The 17,090-nt window shown below is 43.0% G+C and overlaps 2 protein-coding genes across 7 annotated transcripts in view; one reads left to right on the top strand and one right to left on the bottom strand.

Moving 5' to 3' along the window:
- LOC117367014 (probable cation-transporting ATPase 13A4) overlaps positions 1 to 11,051 on the bottom strand; it is a 92,964-nt gene extending 81,913 nt beyond the window's left edge. Inside the window, exon 1 of one of the 2 annotated variants that reach the window (XM_033959178.1) lies at positions 10,934 to 11,051. In XM_033959178.1, the coding sequence (XP_033815069.1) occupies positions 10,934 to 10,996 (63 nt within the window). In that variant the 5' untranslated portion in view covers positions 10,997 to 11,051. The remainder of the gene's footprint in view (positions 1 to 10,933) is intronic. The other variant, XM_033959177.1, reaches the window with a different exon arrangement.
- Positions 11,052 to 16,081: 5,030 nt separating this feature from the next.
- The window catches only part of OPA1 (OPA1 mitochondrial dynamin like GTPase), a 128,059-nt gene continuing 127,050 nt past the window's right edge, over positions 16,082 to 17,090 (top strand). The window contains exon 1 of one of the 5 annotated variants that reach the window (XM_033958403.1): positions 16,082 to 16,277. In XM_033958403.1, the coding sequence (XP_033814294.1) occupies positions 16,240 to 16,277 (38 nt within the window). In that variant the 5' untranslated portion in view covers positions 16,082 to 16,239. The remainder of the gene's footprint in view (positions 16,278 to 17,090) is intronic. The other 4 variants (XM_033958400.1, XM_033958401.1, XM_033958402.1 and 1 more) reach the window with 4 other exon arrangements.

Here is a 17,090-nt window from a genome sequence, read left to right as displayed (position 1 = left end):
ACCATTTCAGAAACAGTCTGGACTCCTTCCTGATAGTGGAACCATAATCCATATTCAGATCATTTTGCATCTGCTAATGCGATATGTGCACTCCTTCACGAGTTTCGGATACCTTACACGCTGTTGTGATTAATCAGGAACATATCCAGACCCCTGAGGAAGATGTGTTGATCGAAACACAGACCATGTCGGGTCCTTGTTCTTTTATATAAAGGTGGAAATTATTGTCTAATGCTTATATAAAAGACTTGGAATCAAGTACATCATTCCTGCAGTATTTTTCTTTGACTTGTGGGCACCCTTTTTCTGAAATAGTGTCCCCTCTTTCCAAATACCCCTAATTATCTGTATAGTGCTCAAAACTGCACAGGCCCTAACTGTGTGTGCAATTTGATTGCTTAACGAACCAATCAGCGCCAATTATTAGGTGCTAACAATCAATTTTAGCTTTAATTGGCAATAATTAGAATTTACAGGTGCATCTTTGTAGTCACCATTCAATGAAGATGTGAGTGCAAAAATTTTTCTGAGTGGTTCTGAAAAGGGGGCGTGGCCAGGGCAGACCATCTTATCTGTACCCTTCTCTTCCACTGCCAATTCCAGACTCCGTCCCTTCTTTCCTGCCCCACCGTATGCCTGGAACAGGCTACTTGAATCAATATGTCATGCTCCATCCCTAGCAGTATTAAAATCCAAGTTGAAAGCCCACTTTTTTTTTTTAACTGCTTTCAACTCTTAACTCCCCCCTCACTGCTGTCAGATACCTATAGTAACATAGTAAATGACAGCAGATAAAGACCTGAACGGTCCATCCAGTCTGGCCATTAGTTCTACCCATTAAAAATACATGATTAATTTAACATGTCTCTTCTTTGATATTTCTGGGTTATAGACTGTAAGCCCACTGCATCATTTCCTCTACTATAATCTCTCCAACCCTGAGATGTCCTGTCTGTCCAAATTAGATTGTAAGCTCTTCTGAGCAGGAACCATCTATGGAATGTTAAATGTACAGTGCTGTGTACACCTTTCAGCGCTATAGAAATGATAAATAGTAGTAGTCAGAGACAGTTCTAGGATTTATGTGCAGAGGACATCCGCTCAAACTCAGGGGAGGGAAGTTTCGTGGAGACGCCAGGAAGTACTTCTTCACGGAGAGAGTGATTGAGCATTGGAACAAGCTTCCAGTTCAGGTGATCGAGGCACGCAGCATCCCAGACTTCAAGAACAAATGGGATACCTATGTGGGATCCCTACGAGGGTCATGCCAAGGGATAGGGTCACTAAGGTATAGACTTGAAAGAGAGGGTCAGTAGAGTGGCAGTATAATTACAATTATACTTAAGAGGGTCAGTAGACTTAAAAGGGTGGGTCAATAGTGTGGGCAGACTTGATGGGCTGTAGCCCTTATCTGCCGTCATCTTTCTATATTTCTATGTTATAGAATTTGGGGCAGCTGAGAAGTGTGGGATGATCACTCAATGCAAGTGACAAGAAAACCTAATCTGTCTTAGCCACTGTAGGAAAATAAGAATGATTTGAGTCCTTTGTGTATTTTCTGTAGAACCCTTGGAATTACATTACATTACATTGTACTTACAGACCGCGTAGGCATTAGTTCAACGCGGTTTACAAAAGATTACCAACAATGTTCACAATGGGAGAAATAAAATAAGTTAGGTAGTCAAATATTTTGTAAAAAGATAGGTCTTCAATTGTGTTCTAAACCATTTGTAAGAATAAGCTGTAAGCAGGGATGTACGAAATTCTTAATCATGTAGAGCAGTTTGGTTTAGAAATGTCTTAATTTTGCAGTCCTGAACAGAAAGGAGAGTTAAACAAGGGATGAGTTTTTCTACTGTCTATAAAAAGCTAAAGAAAATCTGTTAACCAAGTAAAGAGGAGCTGGACCATAAAGAGCCTTATAACAGAAGCACTCTAGCTTAAACAACACCCGAGCCTCCGTAGGCAGCCAATGTAAAAGGGGGTGATATGATCATTCAAGCCGTAAATCATTCTAACTGTGTTCTGTATTAATACAAGTCTCGCTAGTTCCTTCTTGGTAACTGTCAAATGAATAATATTACAATAGTCAAGAAGACTCAGTAATAGCGATTGAACCAATAATCTAAAAGCAGTAAATTCAAAATAAGCTCTAATGGTTCGTAGCTTCCATAAAGGAAAAGCATACAAGTTCTTGGATCCAAGACATTGTGAACAGGCCACGAGTTAATCTGTGTGGATTTGGATTTATGGAGTAAACAAGGGTACATTTTTTTCATTTTCTACAATGAAAAGAGATCGGTTTCTAAGATTCACTAATACTCAACAGAATGTGTGCTTACTTGTGTGCCAAGTGACCCATTCATGACAATTCAGCCTCGGGTTTAGAGCACATTATTTGGTTTTGCAGTCTTGTGAAGTATGTTAATTGAAGTTTGATGTACATGGAAAATGTGAGGCACCAGATCATTAAAGCCTCTCTACATAGTCAATGATAGCCGGCTCCTCCTTGTTTGTTGACGTGGAAATTTTGCGACTTGATTGCCCTTTGTGGTAAGCAGAACCTTTCCTCAAATCCATTGAAAATTGCTCTGAGTTCCAGTATATTGATATCGAGCAGTCTTTCCTGATGATTCCTGTATACATAAGTGAAGGAGATGATCTTCCTGCCCAGCTGGGGAGCTGGCGTTTTACAGCGCACAGCCCTTGGTCAATCCACCATTGCAGAGATTTCAGAATGAGGCCTGGCAAGAGAATCTTTGCTGTTCCCTGGGCAGTGGAAATGCTCTATGTGTATTGTGATTTACAAGTCTATACTCTATACCTCTCTTCATGCGACTGAAGCAGCAGCAAGTGCAGTCTGGCCACAGGTGGCATGGGACTAGCTGCAGCCATTTGCTCCAGCAGCTTGAGGGCATCCTGGAAGGGTGCTGACTGTGCTTGACTCGTTTGTGTGGCTAAATTCTGGAACATAGGAGCCTTGTCATCCAGCAAGTACGCCTTTGCTATCTAGGTGTGTCATCTGCATAAGAATTAATACAGATTTTCCATTGTTGATGAAGAAACCCACAGACTGGAGTATGCTTACGGTGTCTTGCACAATTTGATGGACATATTGTGTCAAGGCACCGGATATGAGTTATTCATCCAGAGGGGAAAACATAGTGTCTCTTCCTGTACAGATAATGCCTCTACATGGGATCCATACAAGCATGCACAGTGGTTAAAGGTACAGCCTCAGCATTCTGAGGTTGTGGGTTCAAATCCACACTGTTCCTTGTGACCCTGGGCAAGTCACTTAATCCCCCGACCCTCCCCATTGCCCCAGGTACATTAGATAGATTGTGAGCCCACTGGGACAGACAGGGGAAAATGCTTGAGTACCTGAATAAACTCATGTAAACCATTCTGAGCTCCCCTGGGAGAACGGTATAGAAAATTGAATAGTTTCTGGTAACCAGAGCTGATACTGTGATGTCACAATGCCTCATTCCACCAATAAGGGCCAACCCTCATCAGTGATGTCACAATGGCTTGATTGTCCTTTACTTGGCTCACTTCTAATACATTTTGATTTCTAGAGTGGTTAAAGCTACAGCCTCAGCACCCTGAGGTTCTGGGTTCAAACCCACGCTACTCCTTGTGACCCTGGGCAAGTCTCTTAATCCCCCCCCCCTCCATTGTCCCAGGTACATTAGATGAATTGTGATCCCACCAGGACAGACAGGGAAAAATACTTGAGTACCTGTATAAACTCATGTAAACCATTCTGAGCTCCCCTGGGAGAACAGTATAGAAAATTGAATAGTTTCTGGTAACCAGAGCTGATACTGTGATGTCACAATGCCTCATTCCACCAATAAGAGCCAACCTCATCAGTGATGTCACAATGGCTTCATTGTCCTTTACTTGAGTCACTTGTAATATATTATGATTTCCAGAATGGCGTAGTGGTTAAAGCTACAGCCTCAGCACCCTGGTATTGTGGGTTCAAACCCACGCTACTCCTTGTGACCCTGGGCATGTCACTTAGGCCCAAATTCTGTAACCAGCGCCTAATGTCAGGCACCTATTTTGGAGGCGCCCATCTAAATTGAACAAAAAGCCCAATTAAGCTTTTTAATCAGCAACAATTGAAACCTAGGCGCCTATCAAGAAAGAGTGATTCTGTAACAGGGAGGGTTAAGTGACTTGCTTAAGGTCACAAGGAGTTGAAGTGGAAACTGAACCCAATTTGTATAACACAGCGTAGCAAAAGTGCCTCTAGGAGACCTGCCCTACAGGTTCTCAGATTTATGGGGTAATAATTACTAACTCTCCCAATCATTGGGCAACGCTCCGAGCTTATTAAAGGCTGTTATTTTTGAAGGATTAAGTCTAATGCAGCGTCTTGCAAACTGTGCGCCGCAGGACAGTGGTGCGCCGTGAGAGATTTTTTAAAATTCCTTTCATAAATAATTCATTAACTAAATATATACACTAGAATAGATGACGTGTACGTTGTGTAGTTAAGTGTCTATCACCGCTGGCGCCGGCGTCTCTCCTCCTCTCCGACCCCCCCCCCTCCTACCCAGCGTACCCCTGTAAATGTTCGCCAGCATGAGCAGCATCTTCCACCCGCTGCTCGCGCCAGCCTTGGCTCCCTTCTGATGTCACTTCCGGTCACAGGACCAGGATGTGACATCAGAAGGGAATCTAGGGCGGCGTGAGCGGCGGGTGGAAGATGCTGCTCGCGCCAGTGAACATTTACAGAGGTATAGTTTCAATTATAATGTGCTGTGAAAAACATTTGTTCCATTTAGTGTGCCTACCTTAATTATTTAAAGCTTAATTGGCTCAACAATTGGCTTAAATTAAAATTAATTATCCAGTGGGCACCTAACTTGGCAGGTAGGTAGGAGTCTAGTCCAAGGCATTTACCGGAAAGTGGACGTGGTAATGGGCAGATCGTGGGTGAACCTTGGGCGTGTTTTGCCTGCAGCTGCCTAAATTAGACATAGGCGCTGGTATTTAAGCCAAGAAAACCCTGGCGTAAATAGGGGGCGCCAGTGCTTAAGTCTAATTTAGGTGCCGCTAGGTATGAATCTATAAACGGCGCTCTGTGCCACGTTCCTCAGCGCCTATCTTTTAGTTGCCATTTATAGATCCGGGCCGAAGGGCTCACGCACTAATCCCATGCCAATTAATTAGCGTGCTGCAACGTAGATGTGCTGATTAGTGCAGAAATACTCACTCTCTGCCCCCTGTACTTATTTTCTACCATGTAGTTTGTGTCTGGAAAGTGGGGGGGAGGGGAGGTGCAGGGCAGAGAGGAAGAGGGTTGTCGGCGTCCCCCCATACTTTGCCACTGTGTCCGCATATTTGGAACTTACCACAGGATGCTTCAGCACATCCCACGCTAAGCCCTTTTGGGCTGCTGGAAGCTTAGAAAAGGATTTAGAACAATTACTTATGCTTACTGACACTTATGGGGAATTTAAGAGACATCTAAAAACATCTTTGTTTTCAAAGTATTTAGGCAGCTAATTCGTAAAAATTTGATTATGCACTATTTGGATCATTTTAATGTCTCTAATTATTGGCTTTTAACTTTTTTTTTTAAGTTCTAATCAACTTCTTTTATTGCTTTTTGGTTTTTTTTAAACTATTGTAAACTGCATAGAACTTTACGGCCTTACGGTATATAAACTATTATTATTATTATTAAATAAAAATCAGAGATTTAAAAAGATCTAGTATCTGCACAGGAATGAAAACAGGACTTTGCTGTTTTTCTGAGGTATGAATTGCCACCGCGTTAAGAAGGTGGGGTTTTTTTTATAAATCAGGTTCACAAGGAGATTTACAGCAAACTCTCGCTGCCAAAAATGCCTTGGTGCTTATACAGCCAGAAGCTACCTCATGCATAAAGAACAGAACAAAGAGCAGGTGCTGTGTGACACAAGACAAGTTCAGGCACAGAGGAAAGGAACTGGCCCTCAGCTACGTATCCCAGAACACCTGAAACACGTATAATGTCAACCGGCCTGTTATATCTCTTCCAGCTGAAAAGGTTTTCCACACTCAGCACAAATAGGACTTGCTCAGAAAATTCAAGAAATGTAGTTTCTAAAGCAACAGTTAATAAGATTATACCTTGACGTCCCACGTGCGAACCTACCAGAAATTTCCTATTTAAGCTTAAGCACAGTTAAAAAATGAATTATTTGGAGAATAAATTCTATAGCGAGATGCCTATTTTAAGCCTAGTCTATAAAGAAGAGTAGGTGCCCAAATTCTACCCATGCACACCCTCACTTAGGGTACCAGAGGTCCGGATTTCCCCCGGGTATGTCTTCCTTTTAAGGATAGCTCTTTATTCAAATTAAATAAAAGCTGGATATATTTTTACTTCATCCCTGTTGTTAATTATTTGTAAAGTACGCCTCAGCCCCACCACTCCACCGCTGTATTATCTCACAACTGTGGAAAGAATTACGTGGTGCCTCAACATTGGCTTATTAGTATCTCTCGACGCGTGTGGTATCTTTCTAGAATAGTATTTAAATATTGTAGAATAAATATTATAGAATAAATATAAAGTGCAAAAAGTACTTAGCTTAGTTCCAGCCAAAACCTGGGACTCTGATGCATGCGTGGAGGCCCTCCTGTCCGACACGATGTGGAGGAAAGCTTTTCAAAACCGAGACATCAGAGTATTTTGGGGGAAGGGTTGCAGAAATTTCAGACACGATGTGCCAAATTTGTTGAACTTAGGGGTGACTATGTGGAGCAACTCGTAGGTTTCAAAGCTCCACATCATTCCCTTCGTGGTTGGGCTGAGAACTAAGCTATGATGGATAGACTCAGGCCCACGTTCACTGTTTATCATTTATTAACATTTTTCTAGACTGCCAAAGTGATTACAGTGGCTTAAAATTTAAATCTAAAACATATCCAAAGAAAAGAATGCCATAAAATGATAGGATGGACCTATGAATCCTTGCAGCAAGGCCGGCTTCAGGGGTGGGCAAACAGGACAATTGTCCTGGACCCTCATGTTATGGGTGGAGGGGTCCCAAACCTGCCTGAAATTGAATGAGGCAAAAAAGCAACACATTAAGAAGGAAAGTGGAGGTTTTACACTATCTCTACATTCACAAAATACTAGGTTATCAACTACAGATAAGCGGCAAACTTATTCAAAAATTCAGAAAACGCAGGAAGGGAAAATAAACCTCAGAACAAATATTGGAGGAGCCCTACTTTGTCATGCTTACCGCATTCTGGTTTTGGCTGCATGCACTCGATGTATTATTTTGATATGACATTAGGTTAAATAAATAAATTAAGAATTAAGAAGTTTTTATAGGAGGGATTTTTTTCGAGCCAGTGACTGGAATGCATAAGCGTATCAAGAATAGTGCTTTGATGAATCTTCTCAGGCTTTATCCTTCCTGAATTTTTTGAATTTTTGCATAAAGTGCCTGCTTCTTATCTTGAATGGGTATTTTTGGATGTAGTGAAGTTGAAAGAGGGACAGCCTTGCAAGCAAGCTTTGGGGCCCCCTCCCTAGCATCTGCCCTGGATCCCATCATGTCTAGTACTGGCCCTGCTCACAGAGAGTTTGACATTCTAACAACCAATTTAACCGCATAATAAAATAACATTAAGCATATCAATATAAATTTGGTACAGTTATACCGTATATTGATTGTCACGCAGATACCTTGGCTTATACCGTCTCCCAGAACCTCCTAAGAGAGTCTGGCACTACAAATGCTATGAAAATGAAATGGGTTTTCAATAGTTTTTTTTTTAAAAACACGGTAAAAATCCAATCTCCTGCGTGCGCAAATCTGTGAGCATTGCTGATTTGCACGCACATCTTAATTGTTTAACGAGCCAATCAGTGCCAATAGGTTCACAAGCGGTGCGTGTAAATTCTAGTGCGTGAATCTCAAAAGGGAGCATGGCGCGGGGCATTGGCGCCGCCCTCGCCCTCTTCTTGGCCCCCGCCCCTTCCCTGCCCCTCCTACTGCACACGCTTCCCTTCCCTTCCCCCATACCTGTTTAGCTCCTCGGCGTGAGCGGCCTCTCTAGTCCGCTCTGGCGTCACTTCGCCAGACCCGGACACCTAGTTGCAAGACCCGGACGTAACGTCAGAGGGGAGTTTTACAGGCTTGTACTGACGGAGAAATGATTAAGGCATGAGATTTCCTACTATATTTCTGTGATGCTATAGAAAATCTATTAGTCATGTAAGCTGGAGGAGTGTGTGGCGCAGTGGTTGGATCTACAGCCTCAGCACCCTGGGGTTGTGGGTTCAAACCCCGTGCTGCTCCTTGTGACCCTGGGCAAGTCACTCAGTCCTCTATAGCCCCAGGTACATTAGATAGATTGTGAGCCCACCAGGACAGAGAGGGAAAATGCTTGAGTACCAGATTGTAAAAACCGCTTAGATAACCTTGATAGGCCGTATATAAAATCCTAATCCTAATAATAAAGCTGGGGCAGTTCCATATATAACCTTATAACAAAAACAGCCTAACTTCCATTGGCAGCCAGTAAAAAGGAGATACTTGATCGTACTTTTTGAGACCATAGATCGCAATAAAGACAGCTGCAAGGAGTATATATTATCAGCATAATAGTTAACTCCAGAGCCATGACTTTGGATAATATAAAATAAAGGACTAATCTAGAGCAGTGGTCCCCAACCCTGTTCTGGAGGACCACCAGGCCAATCGGGTTTTCAGGCTAGCCCTAATGAATATGCATGAGAGAGATTTGCATATAATGGAAGTGACAGGCATGCAAATCTGCTCCATGCATATTCATTAGGGCTAGCCTGAAAACCCGGCTGGCCTGGTGGTCCTCTAGGACAGGGTTGGGAACCACTGATCTAGATTGATGGGGGTGAAGGACATTGGCACAACCAATGAAAGTCATCAGTAGTACCTTTTCTATAATCTTAGAGATGAAACAAAGATTTGAAATGGGTCGCTTAGCTGGATTCAGGAGAGAGCAGTAGCTTGCGGCCTCTGGCCACGGACCATAGCTGCGATGGCTGAACTAATGCCCAGATGCACTAAAGTCAGCGATCGTCTAACGATCATCGCTAAACCGGTTTTGACTGGTTTAGCGACGATCGGATTTGCTGATCCGAAGCATAAAACGGCTCACCGCGATCGCTCATTCTCTGATCTGGCCATGCAAATAAGGTCATTAATATTGAAATGCCATGTAAACTAGCTGAGCGATTGATGCTGTAACATCACTTCGCGATGCACAAAAAGAAAGCGATCGCTTTTAGCGATCTGAAAAAAAAGTGACTGGTCAAGACCAGTCACTTACGTATGTTACCGATAGTTCAGCCTTGTAATTAATATAATATTTGTAACATTGATTCGATACGTCAGGCTACGACTCTGGCAGGATTCAAATCCAGACTCAAAGTCCACTTCTTTGAAGCTGCTTCAATTCCAGCCTAACCTGCTAAGTACTAATATCTGTCTTCTCATTCCCTCGTCTGAGCATTGGGTACTGCCGCACCGTCTTGTCCACTTTGCCTTGACTAGATTGCAAGCTCTTTTGAGAAGGGACAGTCTCTCCCGTGATTTGATGTACAGCGCTGCGTATGTCTAGTGGTGCTATAGAAATAATTAGTGTGGTAGAATCGTCCACCATTGTAGAGATTTGGGGGATGTTGCCTAGCAAGAAAATCTTCCTGCTGAGGCGCTGACGATGCTGGTCTCAGTGCGTTTCGTTTTATGTTTCTTGTAATTTATAATCAAAAAACAGTAAGGGAATATATTTATCCAAGGTGATACTTGTAAATCACTGTTGTACTAATCACCTTTGTTTTACTTCAAACACAAATTACAACACAAGTTGATGTGGTTAAGTGAACACTCAGACCCGCAGCTGAGGTCCGGTGAAACAAGTTCACGGAGCAGCTGTTAAGGAGACCATCATTGTTGTTCACAGAACTTGATGGTCTCCTTAACAGCTGCTCCGTGAACTTGTTTCACCGGACCTCAGCTGCGGGTCTGAGTGTTCACTTAACCACATCAACTTGTGTTGTAATTTGTGTTTGAAGTAAAACAAAGGTGATTAATACAACAGTCTTGTAATTTATACAAAGGAAAACAAACTGTGGAGGAACACAATGCTCTTGACTTTCCTTTACCATGACCTATGGTAATCAAAACCACTTAGACTATAAGTGGTATATAAATGCTTAAATAAATAAATATGCTTGATGTGGACTCATTTTACCATTGTTCGAAGATATCTTGAAGAAATAAAGGAAAGTCAAGAACATTGTGTTTCTCCGCAGTTTGGTTTCCTTTGGATGGCTCCTTTTTCTGTGGAACATTGGATCTTCTCGTTTTGCGCCTCTTGTGATTCATGTGCACCTCTTCATGCCATTGAAACAGAAGCAAATGCAAGCCGACCAACAGAAGTATGTGACTAGCTGCTACCATTTGCCCCAAAAGCTTGAGGATGTTCCGGGTGGATTCTGACTGTCCTTGACTCAATTTTGTGGCCCAAATCTGGAGCTACTGTGGTACCCAGGTGAGCCGCGTTTGTTAATCAGTTGCATAGAAATTAAGGCACTTTTTTGCTTGCTGTAGTAGGTTCACCAAAACAACCCAAGAAAACATAAACCCACAATACACGTCATCTTTACAAAGCAACTCCTATGATCCTCTATGGTAGAAAGCATTTTAAACAACAAACAGGGTACACAATGAAACAGATACATCTATACAAGCCAAACTTATAGAAAATAATTATCTTGTTAGAATTCAACAAAGCGTTAAGTACAATATGCCAAACTTCAGTACGGTTTCTTGTTTTGGATTCTACAATATAGACTGTATCCTACTTTTGTCTATTAATTCTCTCTGGCTAACTAGAGAAAGTTTGTGAGAACAAGGCTTACCATTTCATTTTCCTCTCCTTGATTGAGCAGGTCGCGGTGAACATCCTTAAATGTTTCTCCCATCAATGTGTCCCTCTGCTCTCCGGAGTAGATGCCAACAGCACCGTGCTACCGAATGAAACCTTGCTAAGCTGAGGAAGTTTCCTGCCATTCATCCAGGACCTTCCCACCCCTCAGGAATTTCAAAGCACACACCTCTAACTAGAAAACTCAACCTGCTCAGATTTCAGGTGTTTTAACCCTTTGCTAGCTCCATCTTGACTCCTTACTTTTTGAAAGACGCAAAAGGTCTTGCTTCTCAGTGTGTGCTGATTTCGTAGAGCTTATGTCATGCCAGTCAGTGTTAATACAGTGCAGCGCTTACAACTGGGAAAAGCAGCGCCCACTTTATATCCTCGGTTCAAAGTAGCGCAACTCAACTTAAGGATTTTGAAGAGAAATTTCATCGCCAGGCTTCTAGAATGGACAAAGTTGAGAATTCGGTTGCAGAGTGAAAAGTTTCCTCTAACTTGCAACTAAAAGATAAAGGGCTCCTTTTACTAAGCTGTGGTAGCGTTTTTAGTGCCCGCTGCAGATTAGCGCATGCTAACCCCCGCGCTACGTGGAAAAACTTTTTTTTAAAAAAAATTCTTAATTATTTTCCACATATTAACAGTGCAAAATACAAATATAACAGCATATAATATATCAATAAAAGCACATTCTTCTTACAAATATACATGAACAACCATTTGCCCCCCACCCATCCTCTCAATGATTCAAATATGTAGTAATTTAATCCCACCCTGGATGTATATTCTCAAAGGACCCAATTAAGATAGAAGTATCCCTCTCTCCCTGGATGTGTGTGGAAACAAAATCCAAAGATAACTACAGTGAAGTAACAAAAGACATCAACAGACCCCAAACCAGTTTAAACAAATTACTATGCCCCAATATGTCAGCATTCATTTTTTCATATCTATAGCTGGAGTGTAGATTGGCCCACCAAAAAGGAAAATTTAGGCGCTCACTATTTTTCCATCTGCATAGCTATCCCAGTCATAATTAAGAAAAGCCGGCATTTATATCGGTCCATGGGGGGTTTAATATGTAATAATATACCACATATAACTATCTCATATGTCAAAGGAAAAACTAACGCGGAAAAACTAATACCAATGGAGGTGCTAAAGCCACTAGCGTAGCTTAGTAAAAGGAGCCCAAAACTTTACTATCCAGGAAAATTGAAAACCTGGAAAATGGGACCAGAAGTCTAAAGTTAAGATTATTGAATTTCCCTGTCTCTAGATTGTAATCTTCTAGGGACTTGTTTCAATTATTTCTTACTTCTGTTCTAAAATATCCAGAAAATAATACTCCATCATTACATAAGCTATGTTCCTGAAATGTGCCAAAAGAAGATAAAGATGAAATGGAAGAACAACCAGGAGACTTGGATCTCACTGGTACATTGGAATCATCCCAGATTGAAGTTAGGGCCAGAGCTACTTTATTGGTAACTTTTGTTTTCTTACAAGATAAAGAAGCTGTCCTTCGTCTATTCTATAGGACTGATAATGTTGAATTTTATGGAATCAAAATTGCAATTTTTCCTGATGTGTCACAGTGGACACAAGTCGGGCGTAAAAAATTCCTGACTTATCGTCAGTCAGTACTAAATTTGGGAGCGACCTTTCAATTGCGTTTCCCCTGTAACATAGTAACATAGTAATATAGTAGATGACAGCAGATAAAGACCAGAATGGTCCATCCAGTCTGTCCAACCTGATTCAATTTAAAATTTTTTAATATTTTCTTTTTAGCTATTTCTGAGCAAGAATCCAAAGCTCTACCCAGTACTGTGCTTGGGTTCCAACTGCCGAAATCTCCTTTAAAACCTACTCCATCCCATCTAAACCCTCCCAGCCATTGAAGCCCTCTCCAGCCCATCCTCCCCCAAACGGCCATATACAGACACAGACCATGCAAGTCTGCCCAGTACTGGCCTTAGTTCAATATTTCCTATTATTTTCTGATTCTAGATCCTCTGTGTTCATTCCAAGCTTCTATGGGATGAACACATGTTTGGGATGAACAAATGTTGCATTACCTATCAAGCCCATAGATATATCTTCTATGAACCTGAACAGATGCAATTTTTTCTGGAAGGTAAAGCAACTATAAGAACCCCAGTGACCTCCTTAAAATTCAGCTTCCCTTGGAAGTGATTGATTTCTTTTCCCCCATTTTGTGGACTGTAATCATGGTATTGGTATTGCTTTTGTATTAATATTGGTTATTATCTTTATTATTTTGTTTCCTTTCAAGTGATGTATTTTCAACTTTTAAAAATTTCTAAACAAATAAATAAATAAACTGGGAAAAGCAGCTACAACAATTTTTTATTTTTTATTTTTAACATGAATTTATTCAGGTATTCAAACAAATTAATGCTTTCTCATCATAATTCCCAAACTGTTAATAGGCAGCTCATAATTCTGCTGGAATAAATTAGCCTCGCTTATCAAAAGATTCATCTAAGGCAATGTACAATAGCTTTGGCTTGATAAAAGACTTCATTGTATTAACATAATAAATGGAAATCTTACTTTTCAAATGTAACCTTGGTTGTATGGGTGGCTACGGTTTTGACTCCATTGGTGTCACCAATGGAGGAAACATGCAGGGTTGTTCAAAGTACTAGGTAGAGAATGACATGGGGACAAATTTTTCCCTGTCCCCGCGGGAACTAATTTTCCCATCCCTGTGAGTTCTTTTCCTGTCCCTGCCCCATTCCTGCAAGCTCCGTCCTCATCTGCACAAGCCTCAAACCCTTTAAATCCTAAGTAGCAACATTCTAGAGTTCAGATTGTGATGTCATAATGCCTCATTCCACCAATGCCTAAGCTCCGTTCTCATCTGCACAAGCCTCAAACACTAAGTAGCAACATTCTAGAGCTCAGATTGTGATGTCATAATGCCTCATTCCACCAATGCCTAAGCTCCGTCCTCATCTGCACAAGCCTCAAATGCTTTAAAATCATAAGTGTTCGAGGCTTGTGTGGTTAAGGCAGAGCTTACAGGAATGGGGCAGGGACAAAACTCGTGGGGACAGGATGGGAACAAATTTGTCCGTGTCATTCTCTAGTACCAGGTCAAAGTACTTAAGCAAGAGTAAAAATACAAGTTATTTTAATACTTAAGTAAAAGTACAGTGAAGAACACATTAAAAATGTACTTAAGTGAAAATCAAAAAGTTATTACCTAATATAATTTAAGTAAAAATACTACAACTACAGTGAATGCAATGCTGTTAACTGATTTAGTCCAATAATTCAATCTACTTTGGCCCACTTTTACAAAGCCATGTTAGTGAGTGCCGTGTGGCAAAAGCCCCAAAGCCCTTTAACTCTCTATGGGCTTCGGGGCATTTAACGTGGCAACCCACTCTAATCAGCTTTGTAAAAGAGGCTCTGTTTTTAGTAAAACTATATTTTTGAGCATGACTCTCACTCATGCAAATGCACTTGTGAGTCATTAATCCAACAACTGCAGTAGCAGAAAGTGAATTGTTCAGTCTAATAAAAAATTCCTTCAAATCAGGCCATGTTGCAATATTACCAATATCTTCTGACTGGGTCTGCAGGTTTTAATCGAGGGAGTCTGAAACACTTGACTTCTGCATAACAATGAATATTTTATCATTATTGTCATTATCATCTGCATTAGATGTTGCGCAAATCCATCACTTCCATCTTCATCTTCATTATCGTCCTGCTGTCTAGTTGCAAAAAAAAAAAAAAAAAAAAAACTTTCACAAAGTTGGAATAATTGAAGTGATAGCAGAGGTTCCAGGGGCAAGCAGAAGGCAGCAGGCTCACCACGCTGATGCAGCTGGCAGCCCGAGATTGAACTGCAGTGCAGAGGGCATAGGTGGGGGAGAGCTGATGGGTTTGTAGCTAACCCGGAACAAACTCTCCCAGACATGTGGAAACCTTAATATCATGGGGCACGCTGAGGTGTGCTGTGGTACTTTGGACATGTGTGCACGCTGCTGTTGTGCTAAACTTATTTTTTTGCTGTGGAGGCCTCTCTGAGGATGAAGAGTTGATGCATCTGTGCTAATCAGTTAGCACATTATCATGTATAGGTAGGGTTGCCAAATTTCTTTGAAAAAAGAACACCTGACGCCGCCCTGCCCCGCTCCCAGCCCTGCCTCACTCCACTCCCAGCCCCGCTCCCACACAAACCTCGTGTCTCCTTCCTGAGCTCAGGGTCACATCTGGAGGACCTTTGTGCATGTGCGGACGATGGCATGATGACATCACGGCTGCCCAGCGGTTTGTCTGGGGTTTGGAAGGCCCCGAGTTTGGGGCCACGTCTAGAGGGCCTCCGAGAATGCGCACATGCATGTGACATCATGCAACGCATCTAGGATTACCGGATTTTACGTATGTAAAATTCAGACCCATAGACCCGCCCAATTCCACCCATCTCCACTCAGTTAAGCCTACCCCACCCCCCTCAGCTTGCTCATCTTGGTCAGGAGGGCATCTGCACATGCGTGGATGCAACCCGATGACATCACCATGTTGCATCCACACATGGACGAATGCACCCCCCCCCCCCGATCTTTTCAAAACCCAAAGTGTCAGGTTTTGAAAATTCATCCAGACGCCCGGCCATGCCCTAGTCGCATGCTCGGAGGCCCTCCAGACAGAGCCCGGACTTGGGGAAGGAGGAGATGAAGTTGGTGTGGGGCAGAGCCACGTGTCCTCTTTTTTCCTTAACCAAGGGCTCCTTTTACTAAGGTGCGCTAGCGTTTTTAGTGCACGCACAGAATTACCTACACTTCTAGAATAACGCCAGCTCAATGCTGGCATTAAGGTCTAGCGCGCGCTGCAATTCAGCGCACACTATTCCGCGCGTTAAGGCCCTAACGCACCTTAGTAAAAGGAGCCCCAAATCTGGTAACTCTAACCATGTGTTAACGGATTAATGCAGTGTTAGCAGGTGAGCCTTTTTACCTTATGCCAATTGGGCATTTGCTGCCCGCAACCAAAAGGATGTGCCAAGGTCACTTGTTACCGCAGCTTAGTAAAAGGCCCCTTTCAACTCTGCCTTTTGCCTCCTTTCCCTTTCCCTCCCCTCTCCCCGGAATCTTTCTCCCGCGCGCGCGTTTCCGGGCCGGACGTCTTTGTGGGACGGACCGCTGTTCCCGGAAGTGCCTCTCTGCGTCCTTGTTGGAGGCGGCGGCGACGGCGGAGGAGGGAGTGATGAAGAGCTGACGGGCTTTTGGGGTTGGGACCTCCGTTTTGCCCGGAATGTGGCGAGCCGGGGCGGGAGCTGCAGCCGCCGTCTGGTGAGTGGGGGTGGGGGGGCTGCTGTCAGTGAGGCCGAGCCGCACCCTCTTCCCCTCCCCCACCAGACACGGCCCCGGGGACAGCCGTTACCTCTGTATACAAGGGGGAGGGGGGGCAATGGGAGCCCGCCAGTGAGAACATGTTGGTCCTACTGGTGTGTAATTAGTTAAAAGCAGAGTATAAAAGAAAGAGGACAAGAAATAAATGTCAACTTTGAACCATAGTTTGGCTTATTTATTTCCACTTCCTGTCATTACTATTACAAAAAGAGAGAGCAGCCACTACCCTGTTTCCCCCAAAATAAGCCCTAGTTAAGATCGACCCCCCGAAGCCCCCCCCCCCCAACGAATGTCCCTGACTCCATCCCTAGTGTGACCATATGGCTCCAGAAAAAAGGGGACGGATTGAAAGCAATGGAAGTAAGGAGAACAGATTGAGACATCTTGGTTGCTTTCAATGGAAGTAAAACCTGGATGCCTCAATCCGTCCCCTTTTTACTGGAGCCATATGGTCACACTATCTATCCATCCCTGACACTTAGCGGTGCCCAATTCGCCGAAACAAAAATCGGACTCGTCAATTCGGCGATTCCCCCACCCCGGTGAGACCTGACCTACCTCCGCTCCGAGTCCTCCCGAAACAGCTGCTGTCACTGTTGTTTTTGGAGACCTTGGAGCGGAGGTAGGTCAGTCTCACGGTGGGAGGGTCAGTGGGGTTCTGCTGCACAAGGGGATGGGTGACAGGGGAGGAAAGATGCTCTGCATGGGGTGGGGGGTAGGGAGAGAGAAAGGAAAGAGGAAAAATTGGGGTGG

The sequence above is a fragment of the Geotrypetes seraphini genome, chromosome 9 (assembly GCF_902459505.1).
Source record: "Geotrypetes seraphini chromosome 9, aGeoSer1.1, whole genome shotgun sequence".
Taxonomy (NCBI): Eukaryota; Metazoa; Chordata; class Amphibia; order Gymnophiona; family Dermophiidae; genus Geotrypetes; species Geotrypetes seraphini.
The sequence above is the reverse complement of the archived record's forward strand: the minus strand, read 5'-3'. Positions and strand labels throughout refer to the sequence as shown.